This window comes from Phocoena phocoena, chromosome 13 (assembly GCF_963924675.1).
Source record: "Phocoena phocoena chromosome 13, mPhoPho1.1, whole genome shotgun sequence".
In the NCBI taxonomy this organism is placed as follows: domain Eukaryota; kingdom Metazoa; phylum Chordata; class Mammalia; order Artiodactyla; family Phocoenidae; genus Phocoena; species Phocoena phocoena.
The window spans coordinates 72,259,100-72,277,579 of NC_089231.1; the positions used below are offsets into that span (position 1 = coordinate 72,259,100).

The 18,480-nt window shown below is 48.2% G+C and overlaps 2 protein-coding genes across 4 annotated transcripts in view; one reads left to right on the plus strand and one right to left on the minus strand.

Moving 5' to 3' along the window:
- SART3 (spliceosome associated factor 3, U4/U6 recycling protein) overlaps positions 1-8,280 on the minus strand; it is a 33,745-nt gene extending 25,465 nt beyond the window's left edge. The window contains exon 1 of one of the 2 annotated variants that reach the window (XM_065889556.1): positions 7,956-8,280. In XM_065889556.1, coding sequence (XP_065745628.1) covers positions 7,956-8,267 — 312 coding nt within the window. In that variant the 5' untranslated portion in view covers positions 8,268-8,280. The remainder of the gene's footprint in view (positions 1-7,955) is intronic. The other variant, XM_065889554.1, reaches the window with a different exon arrangement.
- Positions 8,281-9,588: 1,308 nt separating this feature from the next.
- ISCU (iron-sulfur cluster assembly enzyme) lies at positions 9,589-15,697 on the plus strand. 2 transcript variants are annotated; one of them, XM_065890094.1, is made up of 5 exons: positions 9,589-9,849; positions 11,395-11,508; positions 12,397-12,507; positions 14,062-14,140; positions 15,598-15,697. In XM_065890094.1, the coding sequence occupies exons 1-5, from the start codon at positions 9,733-9,735 to the stop codon at positions 15,681-15,683; spliced, it is 507 nt and encodes a 168-aa protein (XP_065746166.1). In that variant the 5' UTR covers positions 9,589-9,732; the 3' UTR covers positions 15,684-15,697. The 2 variants fall into 2 exon arrangements, with proteins under 2 accessions (XP_065746166.1, XP_065746167.1); XM_065890095.1 differs by lacking the exon at positions 9,589-9,849 and adding an exon at positions 10,869-10,904 and having other exon boundaries at positions 15,598-15,683.
- Positions 15,698-18,480: the final 2,783 nt, after the last annotated feature.

Below are 18,480 nucleotides of genomic sequence, written 5' to 3' on the forward strand. Positions count from 1 at the left end.
TTGTGGGTTCTCTCTGAAATACAGAAAACATTCTAATGAAGCAAATAAATAAACAAAAAGTATGACCTGAGGCAAGTTATTAACTCTTCTAAGCCTCCATTCCCTCATCTGTAAAATGGGATACACCACTAGGTTCTAGCTCGTAAGGTTCTTGAGAGGTTTTTTTTTTTTAATAGATCTTTATTGGAGTATAATTGCTTCACAATACTGTTAGTTTCTGTTGTACAACAAAGTGAATCAGCCATAGGCATACACGTGTCCCCATATCCCCTCCCTCCTACCCTTGTTATCCCACTGAAAGGTAATTTAGTATCACGCTGTAACACGTGCCAGGTACATCAGTAAGAGCTCTTTTCTTTTACTAAACAAACAAACAAATGAAAATCCCTACCAGGAGAAACAAGAATGGCAACAGACTGATGAAGCTGAGTGATAGGTACAAAAACGTTTATATTTCAAGTTAAAAGTTCATAAATTAAGATAATTGCTTCCAAAGCTATCATACATCTGAGGCAAAGGAAAACTAAAAGAACTTGTCACTAGCAGACTTACTCTTAAAGAATAGCTAAAGGAATTTCTTCAAACAGAAAGCAAATGATAAGAGAAATCCTGGAGCATCAGGAAGGAAGAAAGAGCAGAAATATGGCTAAATACAATAGATGATCCTTCTCTTCATGAGTCTTCTAAATCGTATGATAATGGAAATAAAAATTTTAAGGCTATCTGATACCCAAAACAATGACATTTCAAAGGAGGAATGGTAAAGGGACCTAAATAGGAAGATTTCCACACTTCACTCAGGGGTAAAACATAGATACCATGTAAGTCAGATATACTGAAATACCCAAAGCAACCACTGAGAAACTATATAAAGCAATACTCTAAAAATCACTATAAATAAATCAAGCTGGGATACTAAAGAATGTTCAAATAACCCATACGAAGGCAAGAAAAGAGAAACAGGAGAACAAGCAACACAGGAAACAAACAGAAAATTTTTAAATGTCAGGCTTTAGACCTAGCATATCAATAATTACCTTCAAAGTATATGATCTAAACATACTAATTAAAAGACAGAGAATGGCAGAGTGGATAAAAACACAACTCACCTCTATGCTGATTACAAGAAACTCACTTCAAACTCAAGGATGTAGGTAGGTTCAAAGTAAAAGGATGGGGAAAGATACAGCATCAAACATTAAACAAAAAGAAGCAAAAAGTGACTATACCAATATCACATCAAGTAGACTTTACAGCAAAGAAAAGTATCAGAGATAAAATGGGACATTACATAATGATAAAAGGATCAGCCCACCTGGAAGACAAAACAATCCTAAAAGTGCATGCACCAAACAACAGAACCTCAAAATAGATGAAGCAAAAACTGATAGAGCTAAAAGAAGAAACAGACACAACCACAATTATATTGGGGATTTCAACATCCCCCAACTTCAGCAACTAAAAGAATTACCAAACAGATAATCAGCAAGAATATAAAAGAACTCAACAACACCATTAACCAACATGATCTAATTGCTATATATAGAACACTCTACCCAACAATAACAGAATAACACATTTTTCTCAAGTGCCCAAGGAACATTCACTGAGACCACATCCTGGGCCATAAAACAAACCTCAACAAATTTTTAAAAACTTAAATCATACAGAGTATGTTTTCCGATAACAACAATCAATTACTGTAGGAATATCTCTAAATGCTTGAAAATTAAGAAATACACTTCTAAATAATCTATGGGTCAAAGAGGAGATCTCAAAGAAAATTTAAAATACACAGAACTCAATGAAAATGCAAACACAGCAAATTAAAATAAGTGGACTGCAGCTAGCACAGCGTGGACAGGAAAACTTACAGAACTAAATTCAATGTACAAAAAGAATGATACACCATGACTAAGTGGGAGTTATTCCAGGTATGCAAGGCTAGCTCAGTCTTTGAAAAGCAATCACTGTAGTCCACTATATATCAAACTAAGAACAAAAATCATGGTATCAATTGATACAGAAAATGCATTTGACAAAATCCAACAACCATTCACGATAAAAACACTCAGGGGCTTCCCTGGTGGCGCAGTGGTTGAGAGTCCGCCTGCCGATGCAGGGGACACAGGTTCGTGCCCCAGTCCGGGAAGATCCCACATGCCGCAGAGCAGCTGGACCCGTGAGCCATGGCCTCTGAGCCTGCGCGTCCGGAGCCTGTGCTCCGTAACGGGAGAGGCCACAATAGGCCCGCGTACCACAAAAAAAAAAAAAAAAAAAAAAACACTCAGAAAGTTAGGACTTTATCAAAATTAAAACTTTTTGCTCTGTAAAAGACTCTGTTAAAAGAGGATGCAAAGACAAGCTACAGACTGGAAAAAAAATTTACAAACCACATATCTGACAAAGGACTAATAATATCTAAAAGATATAACTCCAAACTCAACAGTAAGAAACAAACAATCCAAATAAAATAAAAAGTAGGCAAAAGACATGAACCAACATGTACTGGGTTGGCCAAAAAGGTCTCTTGGGTTTTTCCGTAAGATGTTACAGAAAAACTCGAATGAACTTTTTGGCCAACGCAATATATCCAGAGGACACAGATGGCAAGTGAGTGCACATGAATAACGGTCAGGGAAATACAAACTAACACCACAATGAGCTATCCTTACACACCTATCAGAACGGCCAAAAGGAAAAACTGACACCAACAAATGCCAGAGAAGATGCAAAAAAACTGGATCACTCATACATTGCTGATGAGAATATAAAATGGGTACAGAAACCCAGGAAACTGTTTTCGGCAGTTTCCCATAGAATTCAACACACAAGTACCATATCAACCAGCAACTGCACCCTTGGGTGTTTTTCCAGAGAAATAAAACCTATGTTCACACAAACATCTGTACAGGAATGTGCATAACAGCTGTATTCCTAACAGCTAAATCTGGAAAGAACCCAGAAGTCCTTCAATGGGTGAATGGGTAAACGAACCATGGAACACGCACGCCACAGAATACTACTCAGCCATAAAAAGGAACAAATAAACACACAACTCAGATGAATCTTGAAGGAATTATGCTGAGTGAAAAAAGGTCATCCCCAAAGGTTACATACTATATGATTCCATTTACATAACATTATTGAAATGATAAAACTGTAGAAATGGAGATCAGATTAGCGGGTGCTAGAGGTCAGGAACTGTGGCTCTATCAGGGCAGCAGGAGAGATCCTGAGGTGACAGAGCCAATTTGTGTGCTGACTTTGTCAACGTCAATACGGGGGTTGTGAGACTGTACTATAGTTTTACAAAAGGTCACCAGTGGGGGAAACTGGGTAAAGGGTACACAGGATCTCTCTGTATTATTTCCTGCAACTGGAGGGAAACCTACAATTACCTCAAAATGAAAAGTTTAATTTTTTAAAAAAGCTTTCAGGGACTTCCCTGGTGGTGCAGTGGTTAAGAATCCGCCTGCCAATGCAGGGGACACAGGTTCGAGCCTTGGTCCGGGAAGATCCCACATGCCGCGGAACAACCAAGCCCATGCGCCACAACTACTGAGCCTGAGCTCTAGGGCCCATGAGCCACAACTACTGAAGCCCATGCGCCAGGAGCCCATGCTCCGCAACAAGAGAAGCCACCACAATGAGAAGCCCGTGTGCCACAAGGAAGAGTAGCCCCCTCTTGCCACAACTAGCGAGAGCCTCCGCGCACCAACGAAAACCCAACACAGCCAAAAATAAATCTTTTAAAAAAAAAAAAAAAGCTTTCAAACAAGTTGGGGTATGGGGTTACATTAAGTCTATACACCATGACTAGACTAGTATCTACTCTTCCAACGTCTGCCACACTTCAGCAATAAATATTTCCCTCTCCAGAGATGACAGATGACCTATAATTCATTCGACTAACACTGCCATTTGACAATATACTCTTAGTAATCTAGACCCTAGTTATTGCATTAAACCACACACAGGAGGAGCTGTCTCAGCAGGTAGCAAGTCTCAGCAGTAATGAGTTAGACCACGGAATTGACACGGGACAGACAAACTGACCAACAGAACACTAGAAAGCGCCCAGAAACAGACCCACGCAACCAGAAAGTATATCACAGAGGGACACTGGGTGTATCCACTAAAATGAATTCATGACCCATGACCATGGCCCCAGTTTGAAAAATACTGACTTAGAGAAACTCTTACACGGTTTGAGACTAGCACAGTTTAACAGTAACAATGTTCCTTGTAGCTTGTTTGTAATAGGAAAAAAAAAACTGTAAGCAATTCAATGCCAGAACAACCAATAAGCTGTGGGCTACTCACACCCTGGTGTACTGAACACACAGCAGTCAAAATGGATAACCTGCAACTGCAAGAACACGGCTGAATCTTAGAAACACACTGCTGAGTGGAAAGCAGTCCCGGACGATTACACATTGCATGATACACTTTTTTAAAAGCTCAAAAACAAACAAAAGTGGACAATATATGCTTAGGAATGCTTACTTAGAGGATAAAACTATACATGTTTTAAATGAGAAGGAAGCACTCAAGATTCAAAATAGCAGTTACCTGGGTTTGAGGGGATGGGGTCAAGGCAGGGCACTGGCACCGGGGAGAAGCCGCTGGGACAGGCAGCAGTACTGATGAAGTCCCCACTCTTAGAGCAAGGGGCATAGCAAGGGTGCTCATCTCATTACCATCCTTTACAACTTACAGATGTGAACTGCTTTGTATGGATCAAATTACACACAAGTAGGTAATAAAGAAGAATCAATATCAGGTAAGCCCATGACCTATAATTAAAAAAAATCTTTTAGCAATGTTCTCCTGCTCATGATTTATAAAACTTGACAGGCTGAACCCACCCCATGATTACGTGATAGGCTGTAAAAGGACAGGACGAGGTCAGGACACAAGTGTTCTAACGTCCACGGGTTCTGTTTCCCCGTCTGTACCGGAAGGCACTGGAGTACACCTCTGCATCTCAAGTGGACTGCCATGATGCACTGACGTCTCAAAATTAGCTGTCAAGTGTGTCACGCAAGTAACCACAGTGAAAGGACTGAAGATCACGGAAGATGTACTCTCCTCACGAAGGAGCAGACGCAGTTCTCCCTGTCACCCCATCACTCGCAACTCACCTGGGTCTGAATGTGTTTTCTGAGCGTGAAGGGGGGTGGGCAAGTCCTGCCTAGCCAGCCTGAGTAATGTCTATGCAAGCGGCCCTCCCGTGAACACCAGAGGGAGGTCAGAAGAGAAACGTACAAAACTCAATGAAGTAAAGGAACTGTCTCTAGGATGGTTTTTGATCTACATTTCTGATTTTTAGGCCCAAATAATGAAGATACTATATATGGAGATGCGCTCTGAGAGCACGTACATTAAATGCACACTGACATGCATTTAAGAGACCTTCCAGAGTGTTCAACCAGCACTGACAAATGAGCACATGTGCCGGTCTAGTCTGGTCTCAGAACACTGTTAACGACAAAGGATGCTTTAAAGAAAGAGAAGGCTTAGCCAACGTGCAAGTGCTCTGCAAATTAAATTTCCTAACTCCCTAACAGCACAACCTGGCCCTGGACTGGGGGCGGAGAGGTGACAGAGAGGCCTGGTGGAGAGGACACTTAGCTGCAATCACAGGAAGGGGGGGGGAAGGAGAAGGGAGCAGGTCCCATCACTGCATCTACTACTGTGTGTCACTGTGCCTGGAGCTTTACACACCTCTTGTCACTTTAGCTCCACAACAGCCCTGTGAGGGAGGCACTACTACAACCCTCCCTTTACCAATTGGCACAGCAGGCTCAGAGCGCTGACATGACCTGTGAGACACCATGAGGTGCCACTTTTAGTTTCAGGCCAAAAACACAAATGGTGGGAAATCTCCGCTTTTGTTACATGGACAGATACTACTAACTGCGAGCTTTCATAAACACACTCAGGGCGAGAACTGGAATTTGCAAATACGCCAAGGCCGAGGGTTTCACAGCCCTCTCTGGAAGTTACCGGCCATCATGCTCCACCAGGAGAGTCGTTACAGCAGGAACTAGAGGCTGTGGGATTAGGAGGAGGTGGGAGGGAGTTTTGGAAAAATTGGAAAAGTCCATTTCTAGACCCTCCGGAAAAGAGGATAAAGCCAGAGGCTCTTCGATTCACCATCACCTGCCAGATCCCATCCTGTGTGGTCACCTTTGGTGGCCTGAGGCAGGGCTGGCTACTGCACAATACCAGTAGGCCGGTGGCCTCTGCCCTGACCCACCCTCCTCTCTAGTAAGCTGGGTACCCTCACCTCATCAAGGACTTAATCGCTCTGCTTCCAAGCCTCCCCTTCCCCTAAAAAGGTAATCCTCTTTCCCCTACCGAGTAAGCTAATAGCTCATTGAAAGGCCCAAGGCCAGAAGAACAGATTTCCACCAGGACAGGGACACAGTCCGCCTGGCACCTCGTATTACACTGCTGAATGAATAAAAGACTGAATGGACTTCGGCGTGCTTATTTATAAAAAGCAGAAATGGTAACCACCTGCCTACCCCCAGCTGGTTCAGATGCAATGACAAGTGGGACAGTATACCAAAAGATAATATAACTGTTTCACAACTTAACAAAAACATCACCTCGAGGGAGGACGTTATAAGGAATCTCACACCCAGCAAAGTGAGAAACCCAGGCTAACAACCTCACATCACTAAGTAATTTCACAGCCAGTGTGGCATTCAGTCCACAGACAACCCTGAAAAATTCAAAACCCCTTACGAGTGACTAAGCAAATCATTTCATCATTCCTTCTGTGCCTCAGTTTCCTCATCTGTAAAATGAGAATGTGCTCCATCTGTTTGCCCCTCCAAATCCACTCCACCCTCTCTCTTCCCCGTCCTGTGACCCACTGTGTGGACCACACTGATGAGGTCTCTTGCTTCCAGCAGACAGCACCAGCAGACTGTTTGCAGAGAGGCAGAGCAGTAGGTCAGGGTACTTCTTCCCCACCCCAATCCCTGATGGGAAACTGGGGCCGCACCCCTGGAACAAACGTCTCACCTCCTCTCAGGTGCTGTCTCCACACAACTACTTGGAAAACCAGTCCCTCCCATCACCTCTTCAGGCCTAAAGGTGGACACCTAAAGGTCCTGCTACTACTAGCCCTGGGGTACCGAACCTTTACTCCTGATTTCCCTGCCCTAGACACAGCAGTCCCTTTACTGACCTTTTCTCAAACTTTCTTAATCTGAATGTGCCACCTACTTCTTGCTGGAATCCTAGATTACACAAGAGATACCACCACCTGTATCTCATAAGGTTACAGGTTATAAATCACGTAGCTACTAGTGCCAGGCCCCGGGCTTTAATTACCATTATAACAAACCTATGTGCGGAAATCGTTTCTCCCAAGTTACAAATGAGGAAGCCGAGGCTGAGAGAGATTAAGAAATTCGCCCAAGCGCACGCAAGGGTGGAAGAGCCAGAACTGGGGCCTTAGGCTCCAGACGCTATCACCGTCACCGTCAATACTTTCCCGACCACGCCATAGTTCATCAGCGTCGTCATTCCTACAGACAAATAACTCTCTTTTAGAAATAAAATGTTATTTCTCGTGCTGGACAGCTGAACGGTGTAGCTAAAAGCGGGAGTTCTGGAGTCGTTTCAAAGTTCAAAGCCTGTCTCGCCATTTGCAGGAATTGTAATCTTGAGCAAGAGAATTCCCTCCACCAAGAGCCTCAGTTTCCTCCCATAAAACGGTAACTACACTACTTCCTTCAGCCGGTTCTTGCGAGGGTTCAATGGGATAACGGTTGCAAATCACCTGGCAAGCAGTAAGCGTTCGAAGGACGGGAGACGCGCTGATGAATTGCGCTTTGGCGGCCTTGGCGGCTTTATTACCGCCGAGGACAAGGGAGGCGGGCCGGGGCCTGGGAACCTGAGGGAAGGAGCCCGCCGCCCACCCCCGCGCTCACCTGCTCCTCCAGCCGCTCGATCTCCAGCTGGTTCTTCTCCTCTTCGTCGTACTCCCACTCGTACTCCCCCGGGGAGCTCTCGGCCGAGGAAGCCATGGCGTACTCCTCATCTCCATCGCTCTCACTCACGCCTTCCTCCTGCTGGTCCCACTCCGGCCCTACGGTCTTGTACGTCGCGGCGGCCACGGCCCGCGATAACACCTTCCTCCTCGTCCTAGCCTCCTTAGCTTCAGCCTCCTCCCCCTCGGCCTTGGGCCCGGCCTTGGGCTCAGCCTCCGCTTCCGAAGCCGATGCTGCGGCCGCCGTCGCCATCTTGCGCTTCCAGTGACTCCCGGGTCCTCACTCTGCCGCCGAAGACCCACTGAAGTAGAAGCTGCCCGCGGCGCGCGCCTGATCAAAACCGCGCTCTCCTGCCACCTAGAGAGAAACTGTGAGCCACGGATGACGGCGAAACCTCGAAATACACGAAACTCATGCTATTTTATATACTTGTAATAGTTCTTGTTGGAGGAAAAAGAACTCACTAACAGGGCATGTGTTTCGCCACAACTTCAGACAGAAGTTGGGTCCTTAGACAGGAAGTGGAAGCCATAGAGGAAGTCATGGAGTGAGCGTGATGATTGACATTAAGGGTTTGCCGCCATCTTGAGAAGGTCAAAATGATTCTTGGAGTTAATGCCTTACCGCCTATTCTGACCTGGCGCGTGGTTCAGTCCCCCCAGTAACTGAGCCTCAAATGCAGAGAAAAGTCTAAGTCCTCGGGGAAGGATCGATTGCACCATTCATGAGAAAAACTCACTTCCCAAAGAGATTCCTCTCCTTTATGTAATGCCTGGTGCCTAGCAGTTAAGTACACGTGCGTTTTGTGGTTTTATAGGATCATATTCTGCAAACCAATATTAATAAACTACATTAGTAAACATTTACTTAGAATCTCTTCATTGCCATGCCTTGTCATATAAATTGTGACAGTTTGCTTTTTTATATAGAAAGAAATAGAGTCAAACATACACACTTTTTAAAATCAGGGCAAAGTATTCGTTTAGCTAAGCTTTCCACTTTGACGTAGGAAAGCCTTGATGTGTCTATTTATTGCCTTTCTCCCTCATTAGCAAGCTTAATTATGTCAGAAGTTATATGTTTTTCTTTCCGTTGGATTCCCAAAGCACCCTGACAAAAAGTAGATACTCAACACATATTTGCTCAATGGATGAAAGAACTGTCCTTGAATTAGTACAAAAGGCAAGATCGAGGTTTAGAAAGACGCTGTCATTCACCTAGGATCACACAGCCAGTTAGGAGCAGAAACGGGATTCCAACTCAGGATTGTTCAAGTTTGAATCCCAATTGAGTCTAACTCTCCGGGCAACCTAGGACAAGCTACTACACCGCTCTGATCCTCAGCTTCCTAAGCTGCAAAACAGGGCTAAGAAAGGTGGACTGGTTGATCCTCTGCGCATTCCGGCGGTGGACTTTGTGAACGCAAACTTGGGTCCCGAACTCCAGCCCGAAGGCCCTCAGATCCAGAACCCATCACGGAGGACAAACCCTCCTGCGACTCCAGACCTTTGGGCTCCGCGTCCAACCCGGGCTCCGCGCCCCGCCCGCCCCGGAGGGGGGTGGTCAAGGCGGGACCAAAGCGCGTACACGTGCACGGAGCGGGAGGGCTCAGGCGCGAAGTCGCCGGGACGTTAGAGTGAGCGCGCTCCAAGCTAGGAACAGACTCGCGCACGCGCCTCGGTCTCGCACTCGGCCTGCGCAGGCGCAAGCCCGCAAGATGGCGGCGGCGGCTGGAGCAGGACGTATGAGGCGGGCGACTTCGGCACTGCTACTCCGGGCCCCGCGTCTGCCGGTCCGGGAGCTGTCAGCTCCGGCTCGGCTCTATCACAAGAAGGTAGGAGCGGGCGGGACCGGGCGGGGGCGGGAGTGCGAGGACAACCGACAGTGCGGGCATCCTAGCGGAGGCCCGGCCTAGGAAAGACTCTGCGGGGCCTGGGAACTGCGGGGCCCGAGAGGCCCCACTGCGACCCAGGGTACGGGCCGCCCCGGGCCCCAAAGGAGAGGCCGTCCCTCGCGCGAATCCGCCTGGACTAACTTTCCCTTCCTGTGCAGGGGCACTAACCGCGCCTGAAATAAAAATGACAGCTCCTGCTCATCTAATGGCCACTGCCCGTGGGCCCGGCCTCTGGCCGCGATCTCGTGCATCCAGCCTTTAAACCCCCAACAGCCCAGGAAGCAGGGTTCTGCAATGACTTGCCAGCCCGACACACAGCGGCGCGGGGTCCGGCTTCAGCCAAGGCTACCGCCCTGGCCAGGTGACCTTGGGCAAGTCAGTGCCCTGCGCTGAACCTGTTTCCCCACTTGTCAAATGGGGTCTTATCAGCCCCCCGTACTCGAGACCATGCCTGCGGAGTCCTCGGCAGGGTGTCTGGCACAGGGAGGCCACTTAGGGTGATGTTACTGTTGCAGGAGCTCAGAGCCTCCGAGTGGAGATGGACATGTAACGAACAGTCATAACGTTTTAATTTTTGTTTTCTGTTCGGAGTGGTGGTGAGCTGTGAGTAGAGATAGGTGCATAGTTTGCAGCCTTTAACTTCCGGGGGTGGAAAGTCCCTAAACATGAGACTCTCTCACTCGGGAACCGGTTGACTAAAGAATGCGGTGAATCAACCCGGGGCAGAAAGTCCAGATTGGACATTATCTTGTAGGTCCTTGGGCTTGGAGTCAAAATCCGTGGTTGGATAGCTGGGGTGGAGGTGGGGGAGGGGACTGGAGAGATCGGGATACTTACTGCTAACTAGTAAACAAGCCTCAAGGTTTTTAAAGCCTTCCGTGTGCCAGTTTGAATAGATGTTTATTCTGTTCTGGCTTCCGCGCGTTTCCCCACGGACTTCACTCCTCCCCGCCCCAGGGATGTGTGTTGTTGACACAAGCCTTTCTACCACCAGGGTGCGCTGCTGCACCAGAGAGATTTCAGGGCCCTGAAATACAGTAATGAGATATTTATTATTTATTTTCGCACACAAAGGGACGTATTCCATAGCCTTGTTCCTCCTGTAACAGTCTCCTTGAGGCTTCTGGGAAACCCTTCCATTTCTGGACCATACTTACTTTTAGGATTTTCGAATAGTAATCATTATCCTTTGAGAACAGATTTTCTTTGGAAATTACAAAAATGCTGTTTGAGCCCAACTCTGGTGACTTGGGTGGTTAAAGGTCAAGTAATTATTTGTGGTTCAAAACCCTGCGGAATTAAGACAGGATTTTGCTGATTTTTTGCCACTCTCTGGAATCTCTGAATTCATTCCCAGGTGAAATTTGGTATTTAGTGATGGCCTGCCAGGTTCAGCTTGCTGACTTCAAGGACTTTGCCATCAAAGTCGGGGAGACCAACAGCAAAAAAGAGTGACTGTGATTTCTGTTCACCCTCTCGTTTCAGGTTGTTGATCATTATGAAAATCCCCGAAACGTGGGGTCCCTTGATAAGACATCTAAAAATGTCGGAACCGGACTGGTGGGAGCGCCAGCGTGTGGTGATGTCATGAAATTACAGGTACCCCTGGTTCCCATCTTTACTGGTGGTAACGGTGACCCCTTTGCTCGTACAGTGCTCCGTAGTTGACAGCATTTACGTGTACAGCATTGCATCTGGTCCCCATCTCAATTCCTGTGAGATGGGACAAGTCAGTGTTATAAATGACTCGAGCAGGGGCTGAATGCTAGTCACACTAGTAAACTACGCTGACCCTTTCTGACACAGTGAACTGATCTCACCTTTGTGCTCACTGTACCAGCCTAAATTCCAGTTTAGCTAAGTGAAATCTTTTGTGAATTTTACCAATCAAAGGAAAACCACAACTCTTCAGTTAGCAATCCCCAAAGAGACAGGAAACGCAATAAATCAAACCTCCCCCACGTTGGAGATGACATGCAGGTAGTGCCCGGCGCTCTGGGTGAACCATAGCTTTCTCCACATCTCCTTCGTCACCGTGGTGGGCAGCTCGCCAGACAGCTTCATGACTATCTTGGAAAACAGAAACAAGGCAGGAGTGAACTACTACATGCAGTCTGGCGCCAAAGGAAAAAGCATTATCCAGAGACCTTTACTGCAGACTCTCCCGGTGTTTAAAGACACACATTGACCCAGCAGCTGGGAGGAGAACCTCATAGCCAAAAATCAGGCTAGGGTTGGGGGCGGCAGGAGGCATATTTTTTGGTTGATCTTTACTAGCTAGGCCTGTATAATTCTGTATAGTTCCTGCTTTTATCTTCTCATCACTGAGCTCTTTGGAATAGAGGAAACTCAGTAATTAGTGCCCAAACTTTTAAGTGCGGAAAGCAGGACCAAAGCTGTCAGGGAGGGAGCGCCCCGTGGGCCTCCATGAGCACCAGGTTCTATGGGGCACACCAGAACCTCTGCTAACTCCTGCCTCTTTTCTAGATTCAAGTGGATGAAAAGGGGAAGATCGTGGACGCCAGGTTTAAAACATTTGGCTGTGGTTCTGCGATTGCCTCCAGCTCGCTAGCCACCGAATGGGTAAAGGGGAAGACGGTAGGTTCCTGCAAACTAGAATTAAGTCACATTCTCCACAAACCTGGCTCTCAGTTAAGGGAAGGGTCTAGTGAGTGTAAACAAACAAACCAAAAACCTAAGTTTTTTTTTTTCTAAATATGCTAAGAATTTTCTTTTTAATTTTGCTTACAGAGGTTTTTATTAAATTCTTCTCCACGTTGGGAATTACGGATAATTTTAAGTGTTTTTTAGTTTGGGGTTTTTTGTTGTTGATCATTTTTATTTGGGGGTTTTGGTGGTGTTTTGTTTTTAACTAAATTGAAAAAAGATCCTCACTTCCCCCTCTAACACAACAGAAGTGAAAACAAATCTTTGGCTTTCTCCAGGGTCACCGCTGTTATCATTTCTTAGAAGTCTAAGTCTGCTCTGGGGGCAGTTCCGTTGTGGTTTGTTTTGTTTGTTTCCTCCCATTGTGCTTCAGGAGGGAGTGCAGGTGGCTTACAAGGATTCATGAAAAAACAAACTAGCCTTTCTAAAATCCTGTCGCCATTAAAACCTCTCAGAAAAACCAAACTGCAGGTGCTCACCTTTGCAGCCCCAAGGGCCCAGGTTCTGGGAGCTGAGTCACAGAGGTGTGTGCCAGGCCACATGCCGCCGGCTCCCCGTGGCTCAGGGCCTCCTGGCCGGCAAGTTCCTCAGGGCCGGGGAAGCAGAGACCTAACCTGTTCTGGCCGGAGGTGGCTGTGAAGTGATTTGTCCAGAACTATCCTCAGGGAAAGAGGAAATGAGGAGACAGGGCACCTGTGCTCCCAGGGCCTGGTCCCGTGAATGTGATCAGAAAGTGGGGACAGGGCCTTTCTCAGACCCTGAGAGACTCCCATCTGAGTTTCCAGCAACAGAAGTTGAAGCATAATTCAGTGGAGTTAGTGGACTTGGGAGATTGGGGGGCAGGGGGGGAAATCGCTTTCCTTAAGGCAGCGGGGCTCCGTTCCATGTAGGCCTGCCTCCTGTTATGCCCCTGGGCTCTCGACAAACCCCAGGCATCCTTTTTAGTCTGCCTAGAGGAGAAAGGTTCTCCTTGGGGCAGGGGATGAGCCCCAAGAGCTCTCCTTCCAGAAGCTGTCTGTGCCATTGGCCTGGGTGCTGCCAGCCTGGGTGCCACCCCTCCCGCCTCCCTGACGCCATCTAGCACTTAGGGTTGACGGGATTTATTCTGAACATTTAGTATAAGGACACCAGAGAAGCTGAGAGTCACAAAACCAGCGTAGAACATCACTGCCTTTTAAAAAAGGCTCAAGTTGCTGGCCTCAAGCAGATCCCTCAGAGACTCCTCCCAGGGTCCACTCCTGGCTCGTGGCAGCATCTCTGCGGGCCTGGCTCACCCCAGCTGAGCAATGCAGGTGCGTATACTTCGTACTTGAGGAGCCCAGCTGCAGCCTGGACGTGGAAGTGGGAGTCCTCTGTCTGGGGTTATTAAATGGAAAGCGTCCCCCACCACCACCCTGTCGTGGGGGCCTCTTTGGCCCTTTTTATTTTCTGTTCCACCAGACAGAGCATCACTAAAACTTCCCGTCTGTCCCATCTGCCTCTCAGGTGGAGGAAGCCTTGACCATCAAAAACACGGACATTGCCAAGGAGCTGTGCCTCCCGCCTGTGAAACTGCACTGCTCCAGTAAGTGTCCCCTCCAGGATGCCGATGGGCTCGGACAGTTAGGGCAGTTTTGTAATGGCACCCACTTGATTTGTGACAGGGGAACGGCGAGTCCTTTCGGGTCGAGGAGTCCACCTTTACAGCCTCCGAGGGTTACAGCTCATGGAGTCCGTTCTCACAGTCTCCAGAGGGTTAGAGCCCAGGGTCTCACTGCAGCCTCCAGGGGAGTCCTGCGGGGGTGGTGTGGCCTCACTTCTAACCCTCAGGAACGTCCTCCAGTCCCCAGAGGTGTCATTACCTCTCCCCACACAGAGGAGGAAACGAGGGCTCAGGGTAAAGCCCCCCAGTCGCACAGCTCCTCAGTGGGAGGGCCAGAGTCTAAACCCCAGTCTTTGATTCCAGAATCTGTGCTGTTCACCCGGCTGTGGTGAAGTTGGGACCAGTAAAGGAGAAAATGCCGCTTTCTCCGTAATCCTGTTTGTTGTGCATTTCCTCACTTCCTTTCCAGATGCCGTCACTGTCGGGGTCTGCATCTGTGCTTATGCAATGACTAAGCCCAGTTGTGCAGTCTCCCCCTCTGCACTCTCCCTAAGAGAAAGCCCAGATGCCTAAAGGCTTATACTTGGCTTTCCATTTCAGTCTAAAGCTTTTCAACTCTCAGCCTTCTAGGGGAAGGAGGTTATGGGAAACAGTAGCCTAAACTTATTGATGGAGATTTACTGACCAAATTAGTTAAAAATCAGCAGAGGGCCAGGCCTCCTGCCAGGGTAGGACTCACAAGAGAAGAAGTGAGTGCCGCGGCAGGGATGGAGGTCTGCTGAGACCCGAGTTCTTTCCACTTGCGCTGGAATTTCAAATACCTGTGAATAAAGGCCATAGCTTGTAAACATTTTCACATGGTTTCAGAGGAAACCCCCCGCCTTTTCATTAGGCCTTCTTGGGTACTGAAACCTTTAGCCAACGCTCTCTGCTGTCATTCCAGCTCTCTCAATGTTTATTTTCCCCAAAGCCTCCCTTTTAATATCGACTCCAAAATAAAAGTTTCCCCACTTGGGATCACTAGAGAGTGCCGGCAAATGCCATCCCAGGCACAAACTGCCACGACCTAAGTAATGCCATCCAGCACCACCAGCGTCCACCGCATGTATCCTGACTTCCCTGAGAGCAGCTGAGAGCACTTCATGTATAAAGCCCTCACCCTATCCCAGCCAGGAAACATGATCGCCCAGGAGGCTAAGGAGCTATCCTAGAACCTCGGGTATTTGCCGCACAGTCTGTCCCCAGAGCCGCCCCGCAGGAGGGATCCGGCTCAGGAAACAGCCATCGGCCTGCAGGCCTGCTCCTCGCCCAGCACCCTGGTGAGGTGACTCTGTTAAGCCTGTCCCAGCACCACTGCCTCAGCTCTTAAAGATTCTCTTCCTAAGACTGTTCCTGCAGATTCTAGAAACTTAGGCTCTCTTTCGTTCTCTTACTTCCAGTGCTGGCCGAAGATGCCATCAAGGCCGCCCTGGCTGATTTCAAACTGAAACAAGAACCCAAGAAAGGAGAGGCGGAAAAGAAATGAGCTCCCGGCGAAGCTTCTCGCAGGTCACGTGGGCTGCTTACCCCCCCCCCGCCCCCACGCCCCCTGCCCCCCACGCCCCCACGCCGTGCAGTCACATAGGTGTTCAGAAGCCCTCACACTACAATAAAAGCACCATGAGATCCGCACAGCATTTGCTGTTCACGTTGTGGCTCTAATGCAAGCAAAATACACAGTCTCGTTCTGAATCCTGTGGTTTCCTGCAGCTCACTTTCATCGCCTTAATCTAGTGTATGTCTATTTCGAATTATGCATATGGCCCCCAAACTGAAATCAGTAGGTTTGGGTAGTCGTGAAGTGCACAAATACCTAATTTTACCTGAATCTATTTTGGGGAAGATTACCAGTAGAATGCCTTGGTAAGATTATTTGGTAGGACCAAATATTGTACATAAAACAGATTTGCATATATATAATAAATAAAGGAATATAAAGCAGTGTTTGCCTCTGGTAAGCCTTGTCTCTTGGGTCCCTCACTCACCTCACAGGGCTGCCCTCAGCCCCTGGGGGTTTGTTCACAGATGCTGGACAGTGATGACTCGTGCACCTTTCCCAGCAAACTGGGCAGTAAAGAACACGCATGGAGATTTTAACAAAGCCAGATGTCGATAATGTTTTCTGAAACAAGGCGGAAGATGAAAGGAGATGGCCATCACTTTTCATTCTTTACAATATAACAGGCTGACAACTCAAAGTCAGTCCAGAAGATTCTGTCTGTAATTTCACTAGTTTGTGAAATCCTGAAATCTGAGCAACAATGGCTTGGACGCTACCCTAAAGCTGTGGACCAAATCCACAGAGGCCTGAGGGATGAGATTTAGATGCCGACTCCTAGGCCCGGGGTTCTGCTGTAGGTCTCGTCAAGTAGTTCCAATACCCGACTCTTGAGAACCTCCTGGGTGGTTCTGTGTGGAGGCGGGTAAGCCAAGCCCCTGGGAAGAACCTTCTTTTGTCCACACCTGCACAGCTGTGACAAAGAGTTCACTGGGAACCGTCTACGTGTACAGTGACCTCAGGTTTAAAAACATACGTCCCGGGGCTTCCCTGGTGGCGCAGTGGTTGAGAGTCTGCCTGCCAATGCAGGGGACACGGGTTCGTGCCCTGGTCCGGGAGGATCCCACATGCCGCGGAGCGGCTGGGCCCGTGGGCCATGGCCGCTGAGCCTGCGCGTCCGGAGCCTGTTGCTCCGCAACGGGAGAGGCCACAACAGTGAGAGGCCCGCGTACTGCAAAAAAAAAAAAAAAAAAAAAAAACATACGTCCCTGGCTCAGGGACAAGTAACAGCTGTTCTAACCACTGTTCCTCCTACCCATCTGGCCCCAGGGTGGACAGGCAGGGGGTGCCATGCTGAGGCACCCACAGTCACGCACCAGCTAAAAGCCCCACTAAAGGCCCAATTTTATAGTGAAACATCTCAGAATGCCAGCTAAGACTCAAATCTCCAACTTCAAAAGTAAGATGCTTTTGTTTTTCCTGATGTTCAGGCATAGGCTGGCTGCCTCTTCTCTTAAATATACCTTCTTTGTTTAAAAAAAAAAGCAAAAAAAAAAAAAACAACTCTGGGTTCTGGGGAAGGACACTGAACTTCAAAGGCCCTTCCCCCACCCCACCCCCCAGCCTGCGGGGAAGCCCACAGAGCAGGGCCTTCATCAGAATCTCAAATTAGAGCTGCTGGGTGGAGCCATGTCACATTGTCCCATGTGGCGTGTTCTACTGTTTAATTCACAGTCCCTCTAAGGCTGCGCTTCTCTCTTTATTATATGTGGCCGCCCTGCAATTCCCCACCGCTGTTCTTTGTGACTTTTTTAAATGAGACATTTTTGTCCCGGTTACATCCTCTGAGAGCTGAGGCTAAATTCTACACATCAGAAGCTGCTTGTAAACAGCCACGGCAATATTACCAGAATAGCCCAAACCTCAAAACGTGTGGACGTGCAGCTAAAAGAAATGAATATTTTCTTTGAAGTTCCATTAAGAACACAGCTAGTTTCAACCACGCGAGGGCACCGTGTCCCCTTCCTTGGGTGAGCTCAGGTCCAGAGATCTTGGCATCCTGTGGACCTCAGCACCTCCACATAAACGCTTCCAAGGGGGACCCCGCCGTGTAACTTACAGCAGGCTCACACACCCGTACTCTGAGCCAGACTCTTACATTTGTAATCCTGTCCATTCTCAGGGTGGCCCCCTGGGGTGGGCGTTATTTCAAACAAGGAAACTGGCTCAGGAGGTCAGCAACTCCCAAGCCACGAGGTTGGGCTTGGGCTGGGTGACCCCAAAGGCCACGCTTCTGCCTCATTTCCTTCTGGCAGAACTCAACACCGTCCGAGGCTCACCTGTGCCTTGAGCATTGGCAGGAAGGTGAATGCCCACGCAGGGTGGGCCCTGATCCATTCATTTGGCCAACTCACCTCCACGCGCCACGGCCCTGGCTGCGCCTCAGTCATCCAGGAGCCCAGTTTAACTCCAACGCCTGATTAAATCTGATGCTGTGTGGGTGGGGCTTGGGCACTGGCATTTTTTCAAAGCTCACCAGGAGTTTCCAGGGTGCAGCCTTGAGTGAGAACCACTGTGAAGTACTCTGCAAAGCAGTTTGCTGAAATGATTTCCGTGGGGACTCAAGGTCCTGGGAGAGGGTGTCACTTCCCATCTCCAACCTCCCTCTCTGCCCCTCCCATCCCACACATCTGCCTTAGTCTGGGCCTCCATCGTCTCTCTCCTAGCCTCCGCATTGGCCTCCCTGCCTCCAGCCTCGCTGCTGGGATCCATTCCCCACTCTGAC